This window comes from Globicephala melas, chromosome 8, assembly GCF_963455315.2.
Source record: "Globicephala melas chromosome 8, mGloMel1.2, whole genome shotgun sequence".
NCBI lineage: Eukaryota > Metazoa > Chordata > Mammalia > Artiodactyla > Delphinidae > Globicephala > Globicephala melas.
The window spans coordinates 93,360,251-93,385,480 of NC_083321.1; the positions used below are offsets into that span (position 1 = coordinate 93,360,251).

At 53.9% G+C, this 25,230-nt stretch overlaps 1 protein-coding gene across 1 annotated transcript in view; it reads right to left on the bottom strand.

Moving 5' to 3' along the window:
- The window catches only part of DSCAML1 (DS cell adhesion molecule like 1), a 341,768-nt gene extending 318,263 nt beyond the window's left edge, over nucleotides 1–23,505 (bottom strand). Inside the window, exons 1-3 of the mRNA XM_030837857.2 lie at nucleotides 23,337–23,505; nucleotides 7,531–7,848; nucleotides 3,870–4,016 (exon numbers count right to left, since the gene is read on the bottom strand). Of these exons, the coding sequence (XP_030693717.2) occupies nucleotides 3,870–4,016; nucleotides 7,531–7,848; nucleotides 23,337–23,382 (511 nt within the window). The 5' untranslated portion in view covers nucleotides 23,383–23,505. The remainder of the gene's footprint in view (nucleotides 1–3,869; nucleotides 4,017–7,530; nucleotides 7,849–23,336) is intronic.
- Between the last annotated feature and the right edge of the window lie 1,725 nt (nucleotides 23,506–25,230).

The following is a 25,230-nucleotide window of genomic DNA, read 5'->3' on the forward strand; positions in this document are numbered from 1 at the left end:
CCCGTAAGCCAATACCCAACTCACCGAGCTTGCTTAGGCCCCGAGCCTCTAAGTCCTTCCACACCCCCTCAGAGAGGCAGACCATTCACAGGGGCCTGCAGCCACCCCGTTGGGCCCCTCCTCCCAGGGCACCCACCCTCCCCAAAGAGGTGTCTCCCGGGCCCTGATTGGCCCGCGTCAGCCTCCGTTCGTCCTCCCGCTCTCTTGCACCTGCTCCCACTGGCCCCGTGGTTGGTGGAGGATCTGAGCCCAGCCGGCCCAGAGATCAAAGTCAACACCGTCTTCCCCGCTCCAGAAGCTGCCCCTGAGGAGTCAGAGGGAAGTCACTCAGGCTCCTAAGTGCTTCCTGAACCTCAAGGTGGCCTCAGCATTAAATCTCCCCCCACCGTGAGAAGCTGCCGTCCAACATCCCAGCCAAAACACACACACGCACACACACACATGCGCACACACACGGGGCAGTGCGGTATGGAGAGCAGAGAATCCTATTTTTATGGAAAAAAATCAATAAACGATTTGCATCTTCCAACATTAAAGCCTGGCGCAGGGGGACCCAGGTTCTGGCCCTTCATCTTTAGAGCACCGAGGATGCAAAACTCCACTCCCTCTGGTTCTCATGAATTCCTCCGGGAGGGTGTTCGTTGGACTCACGTGCTCTAGAAAGTCCATCCCTGGATCTAAAACGTAGCTGTAGAGGGACTAGAATGATTTTGGATGGGGCTGGAGGGCTGGGCAGGGGAGGAAAATTCTCCAAGGCTAAAGGAAAGGAGGAGGTTCTACAGGCAACGTGTAACAGAGCCCTGCAGACTAGCGTCCAGCCCACTTCCCTGATAATTATGTCCTTTGGAGCCACCAGCCCGGGCTTGACATCAAAAACAGCCCAGAAGCACCAACTACAAGCACCAACTACAGTGAGTCTGGGGGAAGCTCAGTGCCTCCACACAGGAGCCAGGTTAATCTTCGTCTCTCCTGTCTGAGCTGAGCTTCTAACTACCCCACGCCCACTGCACCCAGCCTTATCCCAATGCCTCCCGTATTCTTTCAGAACTCTCCTGATCATCTACCATGCACCCACTGAACACTTGGTGAGCATTTGTCCTGGGGGTGCAAGGCGGTGCGTCAGGAGCCTAGGGATGTGCGCCCTAAAACAATCCAGGTGCCACCCTCGGGAAACTCAGTCTAGTGGGGGACACAGACTCTGTTACACAGAAATACGTACACCTAAACAGGAATCGGCAATACAGAGAGGAGAACGCTCTCATCCCCCCAAGAATCATCATCACAGCTCCAGCCCATCCTCAGTGCGTGGCAGGCAGTGTTTGAAACATTTGACATACATGAACTCGTTTCATTTTTTTTTTTTTTTTTTTTTTTTTTTTTGTGGTACGCGGGCCTCTCACCGTTGGGGCCTCTCCCGTTGCGGAGCACAGGCTCCGGACGCGCAGGCTCAGCGGCCATGGCTCACGGACCCAGCTGCTCCGCGGCATGCGGGATCTTCCCGAACCGGGGCATGAACCCGTGTCCCCTGCATCGGCAGGCGGACTCTCTACCACTGCGCCACCAGGGAAGCCCTCGTTTCATTTTTACTTGAACCCAATGAAGTAGGTCAATCATTACCCCTATTTTATTATCACTGGGGAAACTGAGGCACCAAGGAGGTAAAAGACTTGCCCAGAGGAGTGAGCTTCAAGCCCAGGCAGTCTGATCCTAGATTCTGGGCTCATAATCACTACACTTGACTTAGTTCTTCCCTACAAACCAGCATTGACTTTTTCGCTTTCCTGAGGCCAAGGCTCTCCTTGCCTGGAGCACACAGCCTCCCTTGTACTCAGAGTGACACTTCATAGGATACATTTGTGCAGGTCCTGGGAGGTGGTCCTGTGCGGGAGTTCAGGACATAGGCAGAAAGAACAGACCTGGGTCCAGTCCTGCCCTCTGTGTGATAACATGTGTGACCCAGAAGTCCCTTTACTTTTTTGAGCCTCAGTTTCCTCTTCAGTAAAGTGGAAGGGGAAAAAAATACACTTATGGACTTTTTTGTGAGGATAAAATGAGGTCACATATGAAAGTTTCTTAGCCCAGTGCCTGGCATAGGGGAAACACTCAAAAACTTATTATTATTATTTTAATGAGTATAACTCTTGGTCCATAAACTCAGGTGTATAAGAAATATCACATGTCTTTATGTTCTTTACATCACCTTCCATGTGACTCTGTTGGAGAGACAGGACATTCAGTCCCCATCATTGTTGGTGCATTCCCCAGGGACGTGCCAAGGTCCAGGGTCTCTCTGGTCCTCACCAGCCCGTTGTCCCTGCCTGCGTGATCACTCTGGGTGTTGGGCTGTGCACCTCATGCCTCATTTGGACACAAGAACCCAGGCCTCAGTCCCAGACCCCAGAGAGCCACACACAGCCACCCCGCTGAGGTCCGACCGCTTCCTCCCGCCATACCCCCTGAGCTGCCTACGGCAATACCCTGCCTCTGGCATCCGATGGTCTCCTGTCTGTGCACCACCCTCAGAGGCTCTCCTCCCCGGGCAGAACACCCATCCTAACCTTTCCTGTTTGCTCACAAAAGGCAGGAAGTAGCTTCTGATTCCTGTCCAACTACAAAAGCTCTGAGACCAGGAGATATAATGGCCTGGCCATCGGCTTGGGACTGAGAGAAGGAAAAAGTTCCAAGAGCAAAACACAAATTAATGTCTCAAAAAGAGTATCCTGCCACGTTGGCTGTCAAGGTGCTGAAGCATCGGTTCGTCTCCTAGAGCTCTACCTTGGAACCACTCAAGGAGATTTAAAACAGCTAGTGCCCAGGTTCTACTGTTAAAGATGCTGATTTGGGGTTGGGCCCAAGCACTGGTGTTTTTCAAAGAGCTCCCCAGGGGTTCAATTGTGTAGCAGGATTAAGAATCCCAGCTTTATAGGTTTCATGCAAAGAAGTCTGTCTTCTCCAACTAACCTGAAGACCTTGAGCAACTAGAACCATTTCATATGCCCAGCAATGGGCCATCGATGCTGGGGGGCACTCAGCGAGCATCCGGTCAAGTGCTTCCATTTTACAGAAAGGAAAACCAAGGTCCTTGATGGAGGAAGAAAAAGCGTCAGGGCTGCTGCAATGGGCAGGGATGCAGGGAGAAATGCTGGAGTGACGGGAAAACCCCACGGTTCTGTAACTGGAGGCCTGGAGGTATTTTGAGGATCTGAGGTCCTCTCTTGAGATTTCCAGACCCGTTTTCCTGTTGAAGGGACAGCCCTGCATAGGAACCAGCAATGGAGTGCCTGCAATCACGGCAGCTCTAACAAGGTGACCCTACAGCATGGTATCAACCTCTTTTTGCAACACCTGGCACCTCCAGCGTGAGGCCGGCTAGAATTCTGACGGAGCGTCTAGGCAGCTCGTGAAATAAAAGTCCCACGCGCATGCTCACTCAAGTCTGGTCCTCCGAGAATCCCAGGAACACGGACCACACACCGGCCTCATATCGCTCCTCTCCCCACAGACTTTCACAGATAAGGTCCTTCCAGCCTTGCCTCCCATCTCTAAGGCCAAGGGCAATCCAATAGCTGGTGGCCAGGAAAGACAGTGACCCCACTCCTTCGGGGCAGCACGACCACCCTGTGTCTGACGGGACCTTCACACACGTCGCAGAGGCCGCTGCCACGTGGGTTTTCACCACCCACACGGAGACGCACCAAGCCGAGACCAAAGGCGCTTTTTTGACAAAGCATCACCAGGACAATGAAAAACCACTTGCCGGGACCAACCTCAAGAGCTGGGTGAGCTCAGCCGCCAACTCAGTACCTCTGATTTTCCGCCCTCCCACCCCCCAGCATCCGGGCCTATGAGGCCCCGCGGTCCTCTCTTACCTGGGATGATGGCGACTGTGTCTTTCTCCCAGGACACAACGCTAACGTATTCCTGCACTGAAGAGGGGATGAGGCACTTGAAGACGGCCACGCTTCCACGCATCGACCTTTGATCCTCCACCCGAACGGTGTAGGGTTCCCTGAAAACTGCAGACAGGTTGCGGGGCGGAAAGAAGAGGGTGTCACAGGCTTGACTAGGACACGGTGTGGGGGCCTGAGATAGCCACCTCTCAGCACCCCAAGCCACACTTCCTTCACCTCTTCTCCCACCTCCCACTTGCCCCGCCCGGAAGTTCCTGCCGGGGTCTTATTCCTGCCTTCTCCAGCAACCTCCTTCCCACTCCACCAGACACCCACTCTCCCGCAGAAATACCCAGCCTCCCTCTACAGGACCGTAAATCCAACTTCTAGCCTTTCCAATTTTGGTGAGTTTTAACAAACTGCATTAGATTGTAAGGGCCCGGAGGGCGGCACCTATGCCCTGCAATGGGGTTGTATTCAACAAGGGCATGTGTGGTTTCTAAGCAAAAGTGCCGGAATCCCTCTAATTAAACCTCGCTTGATTTCCTACCTGATTCCTGGGCCCAGGGTGGTAAGAGTTAGGGGCACAATGACCATCATTTGCCAAAAGAAAAACTGTGACACGTGATCTAAAAACAGATTTTTGTGCCACTTCAAAGTGAAAGGCAGCCTGGGAAAAGGTAGTTGACATACAGAACTTTCTGCCGGGCTCGGTGGTTTATAAGAACAATGGGAGAGAATACTTGACACAGTGATGATCTCTGATAACACGGAACCCCAGAGACATGGGTGATTTCCAAGATTCTACAAAACAAAGCATCCTTGCTGGTTTCTCCCACCTCCTGACACCACCTACAGCCTGACCCCCAGTCTTGCCCCCCGCTTCAGCAGATCCCTTCCCCCACAGTGTGCAGTGGAGGCCTCCTGCCTCGGTCGGTCCCAGGGCTGGTTTCTGGGGCGCTGTTACCTGCAGGTGCTCTACGTATCAGGTCCCATGGGTGGGCTGGACCAACCTTAGGGGTAGGGCCGAGGGGCCTGCTTCTGCCTCTCTCTGGTCCTCCTCCACTTGGCCTTTCCCCGGGGCCCTCTCTGTCTTTCCACCTCTTCTCTGCCAAGCAGAGCTGGTGCAGCCAGAGCCCCGCTGCTTCCCGACCTTGTCCCTCTGCAGGCACCTGGGCTGTGTGCCCTCCTGCTCTCCCTGCCATGGTTGCCAGGGCAATGCTCAGGGCCCTGCAGCCCCTCCGGCTGTGCACCTGCAGTCCCTCTGGCTTCATCAAAAGCTTCTTAATTGGCTGTGTTTCCCATCAGGCCAGCCCTGCCCGTCCCTCCCCAGGTCTTTATTCTTTCCCTCCCTGTGTTGTGGCTGTGATGGGAAGAGACACAGTTGAGGTGGAGAACGGAGGCATGGAAGGAGGCACTCCCAACTCTGTGGGGCCGTGGTCCACCCTTTCGTGGGCTGGACATCGCACTGCCTGCAGATGCGGGGAGAGCAGAGAGGAGGCTAAGGGGAGGGAAGCAGAGGGGAGGGTGGGAAGGGCTGGGGTTTGGGTGCACACCGTGGAGACAGTCCTCGAGAGCCTGCAGAGACCTATGGTTAGGAGTATCAAACAAGCAGGCTCTGTGTCCTCCTCTGAGCAGCAGTGTAACCCTGGATAAGAGCTCGTGAACCTTCCGGAGCCTCGGTTTCCTCAAGCGTAAAAGGAAACAATAACAGCAGAATGGAGAAGGCCTGGCACGTGGAAAGCACTACAGCAATGCAGCTGGTCATTACAGCCATGCCTCTGTCATTAACTGGCTACAGGTGCCCTTCGGGCAAGTGACTTAAACTTTATTTGACTTAGTTCCCTCCCTTGTAAGACACATCAGACAGGATTATTGTGAAAACTATATCCTAACCCAATAACAGGCAGGTATTAGGAGACAGAACATGGCTTGCCGTTAGCTCAATCCTCCAGGCTGTGGAGGCCAGAACTGGGCTCCAAATCCCGGCCTCGGGGCTCCCAGTCCAGCACCTGGTGTCGTGTTAGGGGGTTAGTGCTGTTCCTGAAAAGAGGATCCACGGGGAGCCCAGAGGAGATATCTAAGCGGGTCCTCAGAGCTCACACTCTCACACCCCCCTCCCCCAACCAAACCAGTGGATGAAGACCAGCTCTTTAATTAAGAACTCCCACCCCACATCACCGCTACACACACCCATTCCCAGCTGCTTGGACCCTTCTACGTGTGAGAGGCTCTCCTGAGGCGGAAGGATCTTAATTCAACAGAGCGCTATCTCGCTGAACCGTCACACAGAGTGATGAATGAAGTAGGTGTTGGCATCTGCTTTGCAGATGAGGAAACTGAGGCTCAGAAACGTGTGTCCTCTGCCTAAGGTAAGTGGCGAAGCTAAGATTCCAAAGCACAACACAACTTCCCTTGAGGGCCTGACTCCTTGCCAGGACAGGAAGTCAGAGATATCGCAGGATCCATCGCTAGGCACACGGGCTGGGGAGACTTCCCCAGAACCCACTCCCCTCTGCCCAACACAATCGCCAGGAAAGATGGCACGCCCAAGCCTTGGAGCCACCGCAGAGAGCTGGCTGGAACATTATCTATCCTCTCCCACTCAAAAAGCTCTTCTAAAAAAACCATTCCCCAAACTTCCATGCTTTATTACTATTCAAGGCACTTTATAACAGATTGGGACTCACCAGTATATCATAACAACCTAGTTAAGAGTAGCTCATCTAAGCCATGCACTCACCTCCAGACCTAACCCAGAGAAATGAGACTCTCTAGTTTCTGTAAAGAGAACAGCTGAGAAGCCCTCACTTCCTTGCTTCCATCACCTCTTCCCAAGACCAGAATGCTTCACTGCTAAGAGTTGTCCATCATGAATTTTACCTAAATGCCTATTCTCATGAGAGATCTTATATTCAAATGTCTATCAACAGTGGAATAGATAAATAAAGTGCAGTACAGTCAAACGAGACTATACAGCAATGCGAATGAATGACATATAACTTCACACAGCAGTAGGGCTAAACCCCACAAACAACAGTGAGCAAAAGATTCAAGGGCATATGTGCTGTAGGACTCCATTTAGATAAAGTACAGAAACAAGTACAGGCAAACATCTGTCTTGTTAGAAGTCAGGACTGTGGTTTCCCCTAAGGGTGGAGTGACTGTAAAAAGCATGAAGGGGCTTCTGAGATGCTGATACCTTCCCCTGGATATTAAACTTTGTGCAAATTCATCAAGCTACATACTCACAACATGTGCAGTTCTTTTATATACTCTCTTTCAATAAAGGGTTTGTGTGTTTTTTAAAGAAACTCACTGAATTTTTCCATGAACCAAGTACTAAAATGAGCACATTACTTAATATAAATGGGCCCTATCTCCTTGGACCAACACACGTAGTGATGAACAAGGTGGGTGCTGGCATCAGCTTTGCAGATGAGGAAACTGAGGCTCAGAAAAGTGCATTCTCCACCTAAGGACACACAGGAAGTGGCAGAGCTAAGATTCCAAAGAACAGCATGATTTTCCATGATGGGCTGCCTTGCCTTCTTCCATGTTACACACACATCCTCAAAACGACAGGTGCTGCCGGCTCCCCATTCCCGCCCTGCAGGGGAGCCCGTGTCTGGTCCTTTACCTGCTTTGACGCGGATGTCGGGACTCCGGATCTTGCCGGCAGCATTCTCCGCGGTGCAGAAGTAGTCATTGTCGTGGATAAAGCTATTGAAGGCGGAGGGGGAGAAGGGGTAGAGCTGCAGCGTCCCGTTGGCGTGGACGTGCCGGATGTGCGGCACGTCGTAGATGTCGTCCCCCGTGGCCAGGTACCATCGAAGGGCCGCACTGGGGGAGCCCGCGGCCGGGCAGGGCACCACCACCCCCACGGAGCTGGAGAAGGTCACCTGCTGCAAGGAGTCATTTACAAAGTAGAGGCTGGTGCCGACATCTTCAGGGCGGGCTGCAGGGGAGGGGAGAGGCTGGTTAGCGCCTGCTAATGATACCCTCGTAGGCCCGGGAGGCTGCAACACCCACGCTCATTCATAAAACGTTCAAGTACCAGTCATTCAACAGCACTACTGAGCACTGACTGTACACCAGGCACTGGCAACGGTGATGAAGAGACAGTTCCCACCCTGCATAAGCTTCCAGCCTAGCACAGGGATGGCAAAAGTTGAAACGTCTCGTCCTCCACGCCAAGCCGAGTCCACGGAGAGAGGCGGCCACCGCTCTGCTATGGTGAAGGGTACCAAGCCATAATCCACGTCCCCGCACCCCAGCCGCCCATCAACACTTCGGGAGAGACACTGAAATTGCTTAGATAATGGGTATTTATTGAGTACCTATTATATCAGGGAGGTTCACACCCGGTCCCTTGGTTCACCTGTACAACACTGAGAGGAGACAGTACTGCCTCCTTTTATATCCTTCCCTTTTGGAGGCTGAGCGAGTTATGTGATTTGCCTGAGATGACACAGCCAATAAGCTACAGGATTGAAATCTGAACACACTGCCCTGAAGAGGATCTTAGCACACTTTCTGTCATACCACAGCCAAAAGGTAAAAGGTCAGAGACCGTGTTCTACGAGGAAGGGCTTCACGAAGCGGGATGCTGGCCTGGACGAGAAAAGACTGCAGAGACGTCTTCCCCTCTGGAGGTCGATTTGGAAAGTGTGTTGCCCCAGAGGATGGGTTGCGGACTGGCGGCACCGTGGGTAGACCAGTCCAAGCCTGGGGACTACGGATACCCACCCCCGCAAGCCCATCCCTGACACTGACCAACCGTGGAATTCCCTTCCCCTCTCTGACCCTCTGCTCCTTCACTTGTAAAATGGAGGGAGGATACATGAGGCTGCAAAGACCCCGTGCATCTCTGACACGTTGCCATTGCAACACTCAGTCACACGGGCGAACATGCTCACGACCGCAGCTACCTGACAACATCAAGGCCGCCTGACAAGGAGGACAGCCGTCTGCAACTCTCATCCCAGCCCAGGGCCTCAGTCTTGCCTGCCCTCGTGGGAAGCAGCCCTGAATGGTGGAATCAGGGCCTTCCCTCCCTACCAAGGAGCCTGCTCCCTTAAGAAGGGCCACCTCTGAACAAGCGGAAGCAAACCCAGAGGAAGAGGGGGCCTGGTCCCGGGTCTCCAGCTGGAAGCCACTCCCTCTCCCCCAGGAAGATCAAGGAGCAAACCAACCACTCTGCCGCTTGTTTAAAGACCGTTGCAGGGGACCCAACTTGACCTCAATTTCCACAACTTTATGGGGAGGGGAAGGGCCTGCGTCCGACCATATTAATATTCTCGGCTTAGCTCCGAGCCGAGCCTCCAGGGAGAATGTACCGGGCAGCTCATTGAGGAAGGCCATTAAGCCTCATTGGTCAGAGCAATTCACATCATCTCATAAAAAGCTGCGATGAAGCCATTAGCAGCAGTGCTGGAAAACACATCCATGGGCTCCTTGCTGGGGTGTCAGGGGCATCCTCTTAGCTGCAGATGCATTTGCCCTCCCTACCCGGCACTGCGTGCCCATAGCGGCTGCAGGGGGCAGAGGGGGGTGCCGGGGCACGGGGGGCAGCATAGCTTTCCCGTCCACGTCCTCACGCTGCCTCCCCGGTGACAGTGTCGGTGCTGGTGGTGGAGAAGTCTGCTCTGTGGAAGAGGGGACCCCGGTGGGGACCCTTGGAAGCCTGCCCAACTCACAGGGACCAGAGTATTCCCCAAGGTCATGAAATCATGTCATTCTGCAAGTAAGCAAACTGAGGCTTAGGAAGTTTCTCTTCGGATCCACACTCCCCAGGTTCCCAGGAGCCCGCTCAGCTTCTGAAAGACTTCTTTATTGACATTCAGTCAACAATTATTCGTTAAGCATCTTCTACATGCCAGGCACTGTTGTAAGCACTTTACTCGTATGACTTTTTTTTTTTTTTTTTTTTTTTCAGTACGCGGGCCTCTCACTGTTGTGGCCTCTCCCGTCGCGGAGCACAGGCTCCGGACGCGCAGGCTCAGCGGCCATGGCTCACGGGCCCAGCCGCTCCGCGGCATGTGGGATCCTCCCAGACCGGGGCACGAACCCGTGTCCCCTGCATCGGCAGGCGGACTCCCAACCACTGCGCCACCAGGGAAGCCCTACTCGTATGACTTTTAATCCTCCCAACAACCCTGTGAGGGAGGTATTATTCTTATTCCCGTTCACAGATGAGGAAACTAACGCACTGAGCGATCAAAGAGACTTTCCCAAGACCACATGACCAGTAAGTGAGGGCTCTGGGACTCAGACTGAGGCAATCTGAGCCCGGAGTCTGATTTCTTAACCCTTAGATGATTGTAACCACTGCAATAATAAAGAGGGGGCTTATACCTCCCTCAAACAGCACCTGGCCCCCAACTTCCCTTTTCAGCTGGCCAAGAACAGGATGAATATATCCACACGCCTGTGCGCGCACGCACACGCACACCCCCTGGGAGGGGCCCGTGTCGGACTCAACATTTCAGACATGCTTAGCCTGTGGGCGCAGGAACATCACTCTGGGGTTCTGGGTACTTCCTGAGACAACGTAGTTAATCAGACACCCTCACCGTGGCAGTTTTATGGATTCTGGACGCCAAAATCCATCAAGGAACAGAAAGAGGCATAATGTAGACATTATGCCTGACAAATGGACTTAGGAAGCTGAGAAAGATCCCTGACAGAGAGGAGCTCAGGAATTGTCTGATTCAAGGGGCAGCGTAAGAAAATATTTAAGGATCAGTATGAAGTAGCCCTCAGTGATGCTAAGGCCAGCAGCAATACTACCAGCCAGGGGATATGGGGATATATGTACATGTATAGCTGATTCACTCTGTTATAAAGCAGAAACTAACACACCATTGTAAAGCAATTATACTCCAATAAAGATGTTTAAAAAAAAAACAACTACTGCTAGCCACCATGGATTTCATTAACTACAGGCCAGGCTGGGCGCTAGACCTGTTACAGGTGTTCTCTCACTTAATCTCATGACTCTCTAGGGGATGCTATTATTATCATCCCATTGTACAGATAAGGAAATCGAGGCTCTGAAAAGTTAACTGATTTACCCAAAGTAACCCAGAGTGAAAGTATTAGAGCTGGGCCAGAACCCAACTTTGCCTGCCTTCAGAGCCTGGGGGTGAAACTGCCCTTTTGTACGAACCACACCGAAGACAAAAGGAATCAAACCACAAAATCTTGGTTTTCCAGGCTGGGTATCCCTCCCCATCCTTTCTTCCATCCCAAACCCACTCTCAATACACATTCCTGGTCTTCTCTCCCGGCTGGAAATCCATCCCACCCTCCCTGCAGAGACAACCCCTGGGGATCAGGCTTCTCTCGGCTCCGGGCTCCGGGCAGGACTGTCAGCCACCGTAGCAGCAGCCTTCCTGCTCTCTGGGCCTCGGATCCTGCCAGAGACAAGGACACGGGCTTCTCAGCAACTACAAATGGGTAGATGTAATTGATGAATTGACGGGGACCGTCCAGCCACCTGTCAGGGCTGAAGAAACAGCGGATTTATAGCCAAAGGTGAGTAGCCTCGTATTTCTCCCCCTGGTGTGTGAGCTGCTGTCTTCTGGGCCTGGGGGAGCTGTGGAGGATTAGACACACCACTCGTTTCAGCTTGTAGCTCTGACAGCACTGCCATTATGAAACATCACCCTCAGGTGTGAAACAATAGCATTTTGCTCTTACTTCGGGCTCGTATCTTCCCATCACAAGGCACCTGTCAGCCTGGAATGCAGAAGCCTTTAAATAAATATTAATTCAGCCTCACCCCACCTGCCAAGAGAGAGGGATAAGCAAATCCATAAAGGGGAAACTGAGGCACGAATCTCCTGAAATCTCTGCCATGTGCTAAGATGAAGGTTGGCACAGGGCACCAGTGAGTGGCTGCGGTAGCAATGGGTACGATCAGTCACCGGCCACGGAAGGGGTAGGAGCAGGGGTCTGGGGGCCTCACCCCCACCTCACGGAGTCTGGAGAGGCTTCAATGGTGGCAGCGTTCCCTCCTCAGGCTCCTGTTTGAACCTTCAGAGCAGTGACAAAGCCTCAGCCAGCTCTGAGGAGCACAGAAGCATGGGACAATAGTCAGACACCCGGGACAAGTCTGACAGTGCTACCTTCCCTCCTGGGGCTCATTCCTGACCTGCTGTGTGACCTCAGGCAACCCACTCAGCCTTTCTGAGCCTCAACGTCCTCATTCACAAAAGGGGGACCTTACCTGTCCCCCAGGGCTGCTAAGCAGGCAAAAGAGAACGTGAAAGTACTTGGTTCCCCGAAATGAGGATGCAGGACTAGGAGGGATGGGATTGTTATTCGCATCCCAGTGATTGATTCCCCGAGGGGACCAGGGAGGCGAAAGTTACTGCAAAGCGTGGTCAGGGTCCAGTCCCCCCAACCCTGCCGTCCTGCACCTGAGGGTGACTCCTGCACCCTTGAACGCTCTCCTCTCCCAGGTCCTTCCTGACCCGAGGCCAGGAAAGACTTGTTCCCTCAGAAGATCTTTACCCAGCACAAGCCACATGCCCAGCAGGCCCCCAGGTGTGGTGGAAAGCATCAAAGGCCGGGGAAAACGGTCCCCGCCATCCAGGAGCTTGCAAAGGAGATGGGGGCCGAAGAGGGCTAACCCACCGCCCAGGGCAGAGTTCGCAGAAGGGTTTATGGCCCTTCCTGTAATTTCATTTTGGCTCTACACGTTCTCCCCTGGAGGCTTAGTGGCCTGGCTGATGGTACAGAGTTCTCAGAAGAAAGGAGACTAACTGATTGAGCGCCTACTGTGTGCTACAAGGGCATTTCCTCACATAATCCTGACGCAGAGGTCCGAGGTGGGCTCTGTGAGTCTCATCTTACAGGTGAGGTCAAAGAGGCTCATGCGGGGAGATTCTCCAAGATCGTACAGCCAGGAGGCCACCAGGCCAACAGTCAAAGTCTGCCTGGCTCCCAAGCCAGAGTTTTTTCCAACACAAAGCTGAAGAGTTCAAAGTTTGGGGCCTTATGAGGATTTTCTTTCATTTCTTCTCTGGAAGCCAGTCCAAATTTGGAAAGCAAATCTTTGGACAGGAAACTCCGACTTTCGCCTAAATCTCAGCCATCCCCCAGCTCTTTCTTCCCTCTGCAGACAGTACCAGGCAGACTTACAGACAGAAGGACAGGAGGGAGAAACACTTCGTAAATAAAGAGAGATCAGATCAACAGCAAAGCTTCTTCTGGTCAAAGGGGAAATGGATTTTTAATAGAAAATGGAAGTTATGGGCTTGGTTGTGATGTGACAGACGCCCAGACTTAAACCCCTTTAATCTTCTCCGCCGGTTAACATGGAGCACCACCCTGATGCCGTGTTTCATAAAACAGGCTCCAAATGGCTGGGAGATTAGAAGCGTAGAAATAGCACAGCAATATTTTTAAACCAGAAATCGCACCCAGGCATTTGGGCTGCCCCAGGGTCACCCCTGAAACCTAAATATCCATCGCATCAACTTGTCCGTCTGCCCCACGCTGTCTGGCCATCGGGATTAGTTTGGCGAAGGAAACTCAACACCCACGCAGTCGACACCCAGGGGCCCCCCACCCCACCTGCCCGGGTTGGGATGGAGGTGTCTGGCCAATTGAGGCTTCCACCCAGGTGCACTTTGAATTATCCCCATGTCATCATCTCCAATCATCGTGAATGACAACCTGAGGGGACCGAAACGTTAACGTCTCACCACCTCCACAGGGAGAAATGAGTCACTTCTTCTCTCCCTTTACAATATTTAGTCTCATTCACTGGATCTTTCATCCAGGAGCATCTGCCAGTGCTGGAGTCCCTGCCACCTGCACCCGCCCGAGAGATGGGCAAGAGCCTACAAGGGGTATCCAGCCCCGGGCACGGGGAGCGTGGCTGGATGGTAGCAGCGGGGACGAGGGGCGGGCAGGGCTCCCCTGCAGGCCTATGAGCTCCCCGTCTTGGTCACCACTCTGTCCCCTGGGCCTAGCATAGCACTAGGCACTTAGCACAGTGGTTAAATGCCCAGACTCTGGTGCCAGGCTCCCCAGGCTTGAATCCTTGCTCTGCCCCTTACAAGCAGGGTAACTGCAGGCAAGATTACCTCGCCTCTCTACACCTTGGTTTCCTCATCTATAAAATGGGGGTGACTGTATCTACTTCAAGCGTTGTTAGATTGGATGAGTTAATATGTATGACAGTTTCCGGTACATATAAGTGGTAGAGGTAACCACCTAAGTATTCATTGCTGTTGTTATAAATATTATCATGATAGCAGACAGGCAGGAAGTATATCCCACAACAAATACCTCTCACCAATGACGATCATGATGGCAACCTCAGACAGTAGTTTTCAAACATTACTATGCATAAGAACCACCTGGAGACCTTGTTAAACATGCACGCCCTTAGATACCAGATTCGCTGAGTTTGTCGTAGGGCCAGGGAACTCTGTTTCTGAGGCAGGTGGTCCTCTGTCTACACTCAGAGTAATGCTCCATAGGAAAAAGGTTTGCCATACCGGACTTCAATCCACTCTCCCAACAACAGACCATTCTCATGGGCTTGGCTGACAGAACCTCAGCACCTCATTAAGTAACTTAATTTGGTGATCGAGTTAATGAAAGAATAATGGTGTGATCAATAAACAGAGCATTGCCACAGCTACACGGCTCCCGGGCCACACACAGAGCTGTGGTTGTTTTAATGCAGATGTGAGGTTTCTCAGATTAATTTGCAAGGTTGATTACTCCGCTGCATCTCCACACAAAGGTTTTCATAAAAGAGATGTATTATTTGTCTTCACTCTGTTCTTATTCCATAGTTGGAAAAACCGGGTCCAGAGAGGATCAGCCAGTGGGGTCTCAGGTCAACCACCATGTCCATCCAAAACTCAGGTGAGGACCAGGGAGACGGGGTCTGGCCCCTCCCTCAGAAAACCCCGTTATGGTGTGTTCACACCTTGGAGACAATCGGAGTCTAGATTCTGAGGAGGGGAAGGGCCGGTCTCCCCAGACAGCATCTGAGCATTTACAGGCAACCAGAACTGGTTGTGCAGCTGGACCAAGTCCCAGACCTTCTGTCCCCAAACCTGACACACTTGCTTTACCTCTACACTCACCATCCTCATGGCCACAATTTCTTTTCAGCACTAATTGTGTGCCAGGCCCTGTGAGAAGCCCCTTCCTTCCATTACAGTGCATTTAATCCTTATGAGTACCTCTAATGTAGCTACTGCCCAAGACCCCATTTTACAGATAAGAAAACAGGACGTTCAAGAGATCAAGTAATTTCCTAGGTGGCCCAGCCAGGGCTGACAGAGCAGCATTTGAAACCCAGGCCTCCCTTACTCCGGCTGTGTCTCTCAACGGGAGCGCTACATTCTCTCAGAGTGTCTGCAAGCTGTGATCATCCTATAAGGTGGGTTTCTGATGAAAGAGAGCCCTTTGGGAAATGACAATTCTGAATTATTTGGGACTGCCCCAGGCATCAGACATTTCATCCCTAATCATCCTTCCCTGCCCTCCACTATATCCTCCTTACTCTAGGGACTAAAATAACCAAAAAGTACCCCCCCCAGTTGCCAAACAGCCCTAAGGAAACAGTACCACCCCAATGAGAAGCACCGCTCCAGTGCCCAAGTGGTCACCTCTGTCCATCAGAAACGGTTTTTTTTTTCTTTTTTCTTAAGATTCTTAGCACAAACATAGTTCCTGTAACCAGCAACCAGAAACCTCTGAGATCCAGTAAAGATCAGTCATCCTTCAAGCTACAAGGCCCCTCACCATCAGCTCCAGAAGTTATGAGCAACAGCTGACAGTCAAACAGACTCTTTAATCTTCCAGCCCCTTCTAGACAGGGCCTGTCAAAGGAACGCCCCTTATGGCCAGAAAGGTCTTTCCTGGGAGTCGGCTCAGACAGCACAGTTGTCCCCAGAGATTCCTAGATTTAGACTGTTCACACTGGAGGGACTTAAGAGATTATTTTGTTCGATCTCCTCCATTTACAGATGGGGAGAGTGAGGCCTGGAGAGTCACTTGCCCCAGGTGCACAGCTGGCCAGCATCCTGGCTGGGACCAGACCCCCGTCTCCACCGCTCTTGCAACTCTGGCCGCTCCACTTTCAGATCCCAACAACCCAGGCACGGAGGGCATCGTGGAGAAAGGGAATGATGTCGTAGGAGGGAGCGTTAGAGGGACCAGGGCTGCTGGCTGCCCAGAGGAGAGGGCTCAGGTGGGCAGTTCATCTGTCTACAAGTAGTCAAAGTGTCATCAGGTAGAAGAGGGTTTCACCTGGATTTATGTGGCCTAAAAGGTAGGAGCAGAGCCAGTGAGTAGAAGGTACAGGACCAAGAAAGTGGCTGACTGTAAGGGTGAGAGCTGTAATAGCTCCCTGGCCAGGAATGGCCTCCTTGAAAGGAAGGAGTTTCCAGTGGCTGGAAGTGCTGTAGCAGAGGAAGAACAACGCTGGTGGGACAGTGCAGAGGGGATCAGACAGCTGATTAGGGGACGGATTCCATGTCCCTGAAGGTGCCTTCCAACCTGGAAGATTTTGACCCATGGCTGTCACACCCCCAGAGCAGGTCCCCCACTCACCTTCTCCCCCATGGCTCTGGGAGGCCACCCTAGATACAGGGTGTCCATGACCCTGAGTCAGCTGGGTTCTCAGGGCCTGGATTCCAATAATCGCTGTGACCTCAAACAAGGTGACCCAAGGTGGGACACTGTGCCTACTCCCCTTCCCACAAAAAAACTGTGGAGTCCCAGCAGGGAGAACACCCTCAGGGGCGTGTCCAGAGGATTATGGACTAAACGGTACATCTAAGGACCTGGGGAGGGAGCAGAGGTAAGCTCCTCCCACTGCCCCCAGGCACTGGGGCCACAGGGAATCTGCCAAGTCTAGTCCATGAAGACGCTGGCAGCCTGGCTTTGTCTCATCAGCTGTTCCCCATGTTGATGAAAAGCAAAGGCTAGGAAAATTCTCCATATGTGTGAGGCCCAGGGAGGGGGAGACAGCCACACACAGCTGTGAGACCTTCGTTGTTCCTGTATCATGAGATGACAGTAATTATACCTCATTTCAGCAGAGCATTTATAAGGCTAAAACTGATTTGCTGTGGCTTTTACATGTGTGTGTTTATATGTTGCCCTCTTCAGTTTACAAAGCATTGTCACACGCTATACCATTGTATGGCCTTCACCCTTTTTGTGCATATGTGACAGCAGTCGCTCTGGGGGACAGCCAGGACTGGGGTTATTTTGCCCATTTTGCAGATTGGGAAATAGAGGCACATGAACTATTAGGTAACGTGCCTATATTAGACAGCTGAGCTTTGTTTTCTAGGTCTATGGACAATGCTTCTTCACACACACACACACACACACACACACACGGAGTTTAATGGAGATGCAACTTGCCTTTGAATAACTGTTCTTAATGAAGACGGTGACCTTGGAAACTGTCAGTGCAAACAGCGTGTAGAGCAAGGGCATGGGGAAGTGGGGCAGGGGGTGGCTGAACGGATGAGGGGATAGCAGCTGGATGGCAGGGGTGGTGCCCAAGGCTAATGCTATTCATGCGAAAGCAGCACAGGACAAACAGCTGTTAAACAGGGCACACAGGCTGCTGTGCCACAGCCCTCACCCCGCCACTCATGGGACCCACAGGCCACAACCTGCCATGAGCAGCAACTGACCTCTGGGTCATATGCTGCTTCCCTGGGTCATATGGCTGACCGGGTTATGGAGGTAGGAGTGGTCCAGGGATCCCCAAGGTCAGGGGCTGTCAAGGGTGTTCTCTATACATGAAACTACCTGAAAAACAGCAAAGTTCATCCTAGCAGGGAAAGACAGAAATCCATCCAGCTACAAGGTATGGGGGCTCCCCCTGTGCAGCCCACGTACATAGATTTATGGCATTAAATCAGCTCTTACTGTGTCCAGTCATGGTAGAGCTTTATCAACCAACCCCAGCCTTCCTTTGGTAGGTATGAGACTGGCCTTTGCCTCACCCTCAAATCCAAATCTGGAGCCAACCTGTGCCCTCACCTTTTCTACAACTGCCACCAGCTGTGGCTGGGGAAAGGGAGTGTGCTGGGTGCTCCCACCCCGCCCCACCCCAGGGCCACCCAGGAGGCTGCATGGCCTCGGCTATCTGGCTGAGGACGGGTCCTGCAGGCTACCCAGCTGATAGGTGATGGAAGGAAGCTGTGACGCCCCCTGCCCTGGCCACCATTCAGCCTCTCTCACTGCTACAAAGTCTAAGTCCGTTGGCTTGGCCAAAACTGCGGCTCATTAGTACCACCATTCGGGACAGAAGCAGATGCTCTGCTCTGGGGGGGAAGGGGGCTGAAGCTGGGAGTAGTGCAGAAAAAAGAAGAGGTCTAAGGTTTATTGAAAACGAGTTATATTCTAGGTACTTCATATGCATTAGCTCCTTTAATCCCATTTCATAGCTGGAGAAAGGGAGGTTCAGAGAGGACCAAGGTCACATACTAAGTGCAGAGCCAGGATGCAAATGAAGGGTTTGCCTTGACTCCGAATATCCACTGCACCATCGAATTGCAATCTCTTTTATTTTTCTTCACAATTCTAGTATATAAAATGCTCTGGTTGGAAGAACTGGGGGAGGAGGGCTTGAAGCTCTGCCCACTGGCCCTCTCCCTCTCTCCCTCCGGCCATCCCCCGAGGCTCTACCCAACACCTTAGGGTTCCACCCCCACCTCCTTCAGAAACCTCTGTGGGCTCTGGTGGACCAGGGCTCTCCCAGATCATTAGATGTGCAGAAAAACACTCTGGGAGGCCTTGGAGCTGCACCTGCCAGGGTGGGATTTGCCCAGGGCCCCGGAAATGCAGACAGAATCATTCCCGAAGCCACCCCCCCCCCACTGTGGGCATCCCAGCTGGCTCTCTGGGAAGCAGCACTCCAGCTGCCCTGAACTGTGTGCTCTTCAAGCATTACTCCCAACTCTTTATACACCCATCGTCTGACCACAGTGCCTGCCTTTCACCGCGCCCCCACCACTGCATGTGACAGAAGGCGTCTTAACAATGGTAGAAGCAGCCGCTGGGGGCTCTTCCCCTCAGAGGCCACAACCCCCTCCCAAGCTGGACACCGACAAACCAGCGGGGTGAAAGAGCATTTTGCCTCACTTGATACCCTCTTCCCATCAGTTAGTTGCTGCTTCTCCACCCACTGACCACAGCCCTAAGCATCCTCCATTCTGGGGGTGCACTCACCAGAAAACAAATGTTGGCCCTGGATCCCCAAAGCAGGTGTGCCCCTCTCTTCTTCCTGCAGTACAAGAGGCGCAACCCACACCCAAAGTTTGGTCTGCCTTCGGGTGTCTCTGCCACCGGTCACCCATCCCACCCCAGTTGCAAGCTCGGGGGCTGCCTTGCCAGAAGAAAAACTCAGTGCTGAGCCCCTGTAGGCCTAGAACTCAGAGGCAAGAGAGAAGCACCACCCAAAACATCATCCTTCTCCCCACTCTTGCCCCACCCCCATTCCACAGAAGGAAAAGCCACTGCCTGGCTGCAACTGAGGCTGAGATCAAGATGCGGCTACTCAGAGGGTGAGGAGGCTCTTGGCCTGGCTAGGTGAGCATGCAAATCTGTATGCAAATTATATGCAAATCCCGGGCCTGCCCTTGGGTTCCTGGCACCCTGTCATGTCTGCTGCCTGTGGCTCACCCCATTCGTGCACCTGGGTGCTGGTTAGAATCTACTGAGCTAGGGGCTGAGAAAGCACTTCGGAAGCTGGGGGCGTTTCCTTTTGACTGTTTCCAATGCCCCCAAGAAACACCTCCTCCAGGATCACGTGGGAGGGAAGAATCTCCCAGCTTGGTACCCATACCCCCCAAAAAAGCTCTCTGAACATCCACCCTCCCTTCAACTCATCCACAAATAAAATCGTCCTTCACCAAGCTGAGCAGGGGACCAAGCAAGTCACAAGGGTGGAATTCCTGAAGACCCGGAGAAGGTAAGGGGGACTGGAGGTCTGCACCCCTCTGACAAAAGCCAACAGCCCATGAGGTGCCCTGTGCAGACAACCACCCTGTGCCCGGGGGTGGGGGTGCGCAAGCATCGCTGGGCCAACCCCACCCTCCACCCCTGCCATTTGCTTGCCCACCTTCTCTCGATTCTTCAATCTGAGAAAAATAAGCCTATTCAGCCAGTCTACTGGGATCTGCTCAACTTACGCGCTGCCTTTGGGTCAACTGCTTACTTGCTTTTTGTTTCTAATTGAGCTCCCCAGTCTGCTGCAGAAATATATTCAAGGCAGCTGACTTTGATGCCCAGAAATACGAAGCATCTGAAAGGTTTGTCGGGCATCAAGGCAATCCCATTCTCCCCCATGTTATCCTAGCACCCAGGGCCTCTCTGCCTACCTACCCCCTCCCCAGCGTTCACTGGTCTTTCACCTCCTTCCCCTAAGTTGTGTTTGCCATTTCGAGATTTAAAAAAACACATTCCCTGAGTGCCCACCCCCCTTTTAATTAGACTCTGAACAGAGTGTTAGAGATTTTCTTAATGGCTTGTCGAAGGCTTTTAGTTTGGTCTTCTCTGGAGAGAAGAACCATGAGTCCCCATCCGAGAGGTTGGGGGGGCAATGAAAAAATCAATGCACCCCATTATTTTGGCTTTTAGAAAACAGGAATTTTAGTGCCGGGGAAGCTTGCTCTTTTACACAGTAAAAATGCAATTGCAGGCAACACAGATGCTGGCACGCTGGATGGAACAAGGGAGAGAGCCTCGCTGGGGTTCCTCTGGCTGCCCGAACCTGGATTTGTTTTGGCAATAATAAGGCAGTTATTGAAGACTCGACAACCGATTATTAAAACACCTTCCCAGTTTAGTTCTGGAGAATCAGTCTGAGCTCAGGCTTCATCAAAAAAAAAAAGGTATTTCGAGAGGAATGGAAAGAACAGACGCTTAAAACACATTCAATAACTGCTTAATTCCATCCAGAGGACGCTCCATCTCATCTTGTTTTCTCCTCCCTCTCTCTCTGCCTCCTCCCCCTCCTCACAGATGGACATACAAATTATTGCAAGAGGATATTGTTTTCTGTAACAGCCTCGAACATTCACATTTACATTTTCCTTGGTGCCGCGGGGGTGACAGGCAACGGGAGAGAAAAATACACCAAACCCCATCTTCGCCGCTCTCACCACATCAACATCCTCCCCCAGCCGCCTCCGCCACCACCACGCCACCCCAAGCAGAACAGGCCCCGGGGACCAGCCTGGCACCTAAGACCCAATTAAGGCACGAAGGAAAAGAAAGGCCTGTCTGGCAAGTCGCCCTGGCGCCCAGCGCAGATGCTGGAGCCTCTGAATGGCAGGGGCGCGGGAGCTCTGCAGACCCAAAGGCCACTTAGGTGCCGCCTCACCTGGCACCTCCAGCCTCCCGCAGGCCCAAGGCCAGAGCTACTGGCTTCTCCTGTTGGAGAGGACTTTGCCCCTCGGGCCGTCCTGCCGCCTTCTGGGCCCTTCTCCAACCCCATCCCCATCTGCCCCTTCCCTATCAAATAGCTTGGGCTTCATTTATTAATGGCCGGCTTCTGGAAGGGGGAGGGGAGAGTCCATCAGGTATTTGCTAGGGGGCCTCGACTCCCGGGGAATGGGCTGCTCTGGAAGAGGTCTCCGGAAAGGGGGTGGGAGGTGTGTGTGGACAAGGCTGGGCAAGAGTGTGGGAGCAGCTCCAGCCTGTGCTTCCTCGCCCGACAAAATGGAAAGGGGTGGCGGGTGGAGAGGGAACTAGCCAGAGAGAAAGCTGCCTCTCCTCACCTTATGTATTTTTAATATTAATGTAATTAAAGCTGCGAGCCGAGCCAGCCTGCGAGGCGGAGGGAAGCAGGAAGAGCCTGGGGAGAGGGAGACTGCGGGTGGGGGGCCCGGGGGAACAGGAGGCAGGCTGCTTGCTCCGCGGACGGACGGGGTATAAGAGGGTGCTGTGCGGGGTCAAGGGGTTAATCAACCTAGACCAGCCTTGGTGTGTCACCCCGTGGACCCCGCTGGGTCAGAGAAACTCAACTACTTTGTCCACGATTCAGGGGCCAGCCCTCGCCCCGCACCTCAGCAGCATCTTGGCCTTCAGTCTGGCTTTGACCGGGCGGTACTTACAAATAAAATAGGGTCACCCTCCTCCCCCAAAGCCACGAGATACTGCAGTCAGCTCCGGCAGGTTGCAGACTCCAGACCCCTGGGGCGTCGGCAAGGACTGACCGGACCCGTCCGGGAGCGCCAACCCTCTGCTGGATTGCCCTTCCCCCATCGCCTAGGGGTCAAGAGTTGCAGCTGGGCCAGGGCACCCGCCTGGGCAAAGGGGGTTGAGGCCGTCCCCCAGGGCGCGAAGGAGAAAAGTTAGAGGGCTGCACAGGTAAAGCTGAGCTCGTAAGAGCGTGTGTGCTTCTCAGCGCAAGGGCGCCGAGTTCGGCCGCCTCATCTCCCGCCATCTGTGCGCCCGGGGGCACGTCCTCTGCGATCGCCTGGAAGCCCGACAGCCGGGGACTGCCTGATCCCGACTCGGTGCCCAGGTGATTCTGGTTGGAAATGTCTGACCGCTTCCAACCCCCCAATCCCGGCTACCTCGAGGATCAGGTGCGCAGCGCTCCAGCAGCAGGTCTGGACATGCCGGACACCTGGACCCACCCTTAGCAACGCCTTCTCTCCGGGGAAAGCGACACGCGCCCCCCCCAACCCAAGATTCGTCCCCATGTCCGCTGACCAGGAGCCGAAGCGCAGACTCTCGCACCTTGGGGCGCGCTGCCTGAGGTGGCCAGGCGACGCAGCCAAGCCGGGGCTAGTGCCCGGGGCAGTGGGGCTGGACGAAGGCGACCTCTAGGTTTGGAGAACAAACTTGCTATTATAGGGAGCCCAGGTCTCGGGACCCCCGGCTCTCCCCGCCCTGCATCCAGCCAGGGCGCGGATAAGCGCGGTGCGGTGCGATGCAGGGGGTCCGGGGCGGCGGAGGGGCGCGCGGTGGCAGAGAGGGAGTAAGCCGCGGCCCGGTTCCGCCAGCACTCCCAGGTGAACAGTCACGGCCTAAGGAACCCTCGACTCGGAGGGCACCCCGGGGTCCCAGCGCCACCCAGCCGCAGGCAGCGGGCAAGGGGCTGGGGGAAGGGTCCGGGCAGAACGGCGGCCCGGCAACGAGCGGGGAGATGAGGGGCTGTCTCACCACCTCCCCGCCGGGCGCGCCCCAAAAAGGCAGGCGCGGGTAGCTGGCGGGGCGGTCCAGGGCGGACTCTTACCTGGCCGCTCCCCGGGTGCCTGCCCCTCCCCCGCTGCGCCCCATCCGCGGCCCCGCGCCGGGGTCCGTCCCCCCACCCACCCACCCACCCCCCGCCCCGGGCACCTGGAGCCCGCCGGGCACTCCGCCTCGCCGCCAGCCTCGCGCACCGCGGCCCCGCCGCCTCCGCCGCCCTGCCGCCCGCGCGGGTCTCACCTTTGTGTAAAGAGTCCAGGAGCAGGAGGAAAGTTACCAGCCACATGCCATAAAGAGGCCCTATTCTCCGGGGAGGTGGTCCTGTGGCCGGCCGTGCGGCAGCGCCTCTCCCCCGCTCAGCGCGCTCCCAGCCGCCCGCACTCCGCGCCCCGCTCTCTCTGCTCCTCAGCCCAGCGCTCGGCGGCGGCGGCGGCGGCGGCTCCTCCCTCCTCGGCTCCCTGGCTCCTGTCATCCGCGGGGCTGGGCTAGGCGCCGCTCTCCCCGCCCCCCCGCCCCCCCCCGCGGCACCCCGGCCGGGGAGCGCCGCGCGAGCCCCGAGCCCACACGGCCCCCAGCCCCACAAGCCTAGGCACAGGGGCGGCGGGGGCCCGGACCGTACGGCCCGGACCAGTTTTCGCCGTCTGAGAGGCGAGGGGTCCCCGCCACCCACCGGCTCCGAGCCTGCGGTCTCACACAAGCGTGTGTCATACATGTGCCAAGAGACCGCCCTGCTCGGGCCAAGGGTGCCCCGTGTCTCCTGGCCCAGTCACCTGGGGCCAAGGCAGCCTGCCTCTTTCCGACTCAGTTTACCCCCTGGGATGGGGGAGCATGGATGCTGGGAGTAAAAGCCAGACTGAGACCCTTTGGTGCCGGCCCGGGTTACTCCCCACCTCCGAGCTGAAAGCTGCCTGCCCTTCCAAGCCCCAGTTGCCTGTGCGAGCCTGCCTCGTGGGAAGCCCCGCTGAAGCCCGCCACCCCACCGTTCTGCGGGAATTTGCCTCACACTGGGCACACTGTGATTACTCAGACATTATTGTCAATAAATAGTTCAATGTCAGCTGTATCTCGTGTATCTTCCTCCTTCATCCTCATCTGTCCCCCCTACCCCACAGCTTTGTCACTAAGCAGAAATTGGTTTATTCCTTATGTCAATCTGCATAAAGTCGTCATAGAATTGAATAGGGCTGGAGTGAGGTATCTTCTCAGTTACAAAATGAATGTTGAGCACCTGCTGTGTGCCGGGCAGCAGGTTAGGCACGGGGGCCCAAGGCATTTACTCTTTAAAATATGTTAAAATATACATGATATAAAATGTACCATTTTAACTGTATTTAAGTGCAGTCTTCAGTGGCATTTAGGACAACATTCTCAGTGTTGTGTAACCATCACCACTACCCATTTCCAGAACTTTTCATCATCCAAGCAGAAACTCTGTACCCATTAAACAATAACTCCCTATTCCCCAGCTCCTGGTAACCACTAATTTACTTTTGTCTCTATGAATTTGCCTCTTTCGGGTACTTCACTTAAGTGGAATCATACTATATTTGTCCTTTTGTGTCTGGCCTCTTTCACTTAGCATAACGTCTTCAACGTTCCTCCATGTTGTCACATGTCAGAATCGTATTCCTTTTCATAGCTGAGTAACACCCATTGTATGTACAGACCACATTTTGTTTATTCATTTGTCAGCGGACACTTGGGTTGCTTCCACCTTTTGGTGATTGTGAATAATGCTGCCATGAACATGGGTGTACAAGTATGTCTTCGAGACCCTGCTTTCAACTCTCTGGGGAGTGGTAATTGCTGGATCATATGGTAATTCTATTTTTAACTTTTTGAGGAACTGCCAGGTGCATTTACTTTTTTTGTATAGTACTTTCAGAGTTTAAAGGGCTCTCACCTGCAATTGCTCCGTGTAATCCTCACAATATCCTTTGAAGCTTTATCACTCTCCATTAAAACAGGTGAGAAAAGCGAGGCTTCGCTTGTTCAAGGTCACCCAGTTTGTATCACAAGCAAGACCGGAACCCAGGTCTCCAGACACCAGGGCAGCACTGCTTGCTCTGCACGGTGCTGCCTGCCCTCGTGGCCCAGCTGCGTGATGTGAAGTCACCACTCCAAAGTGGATGCT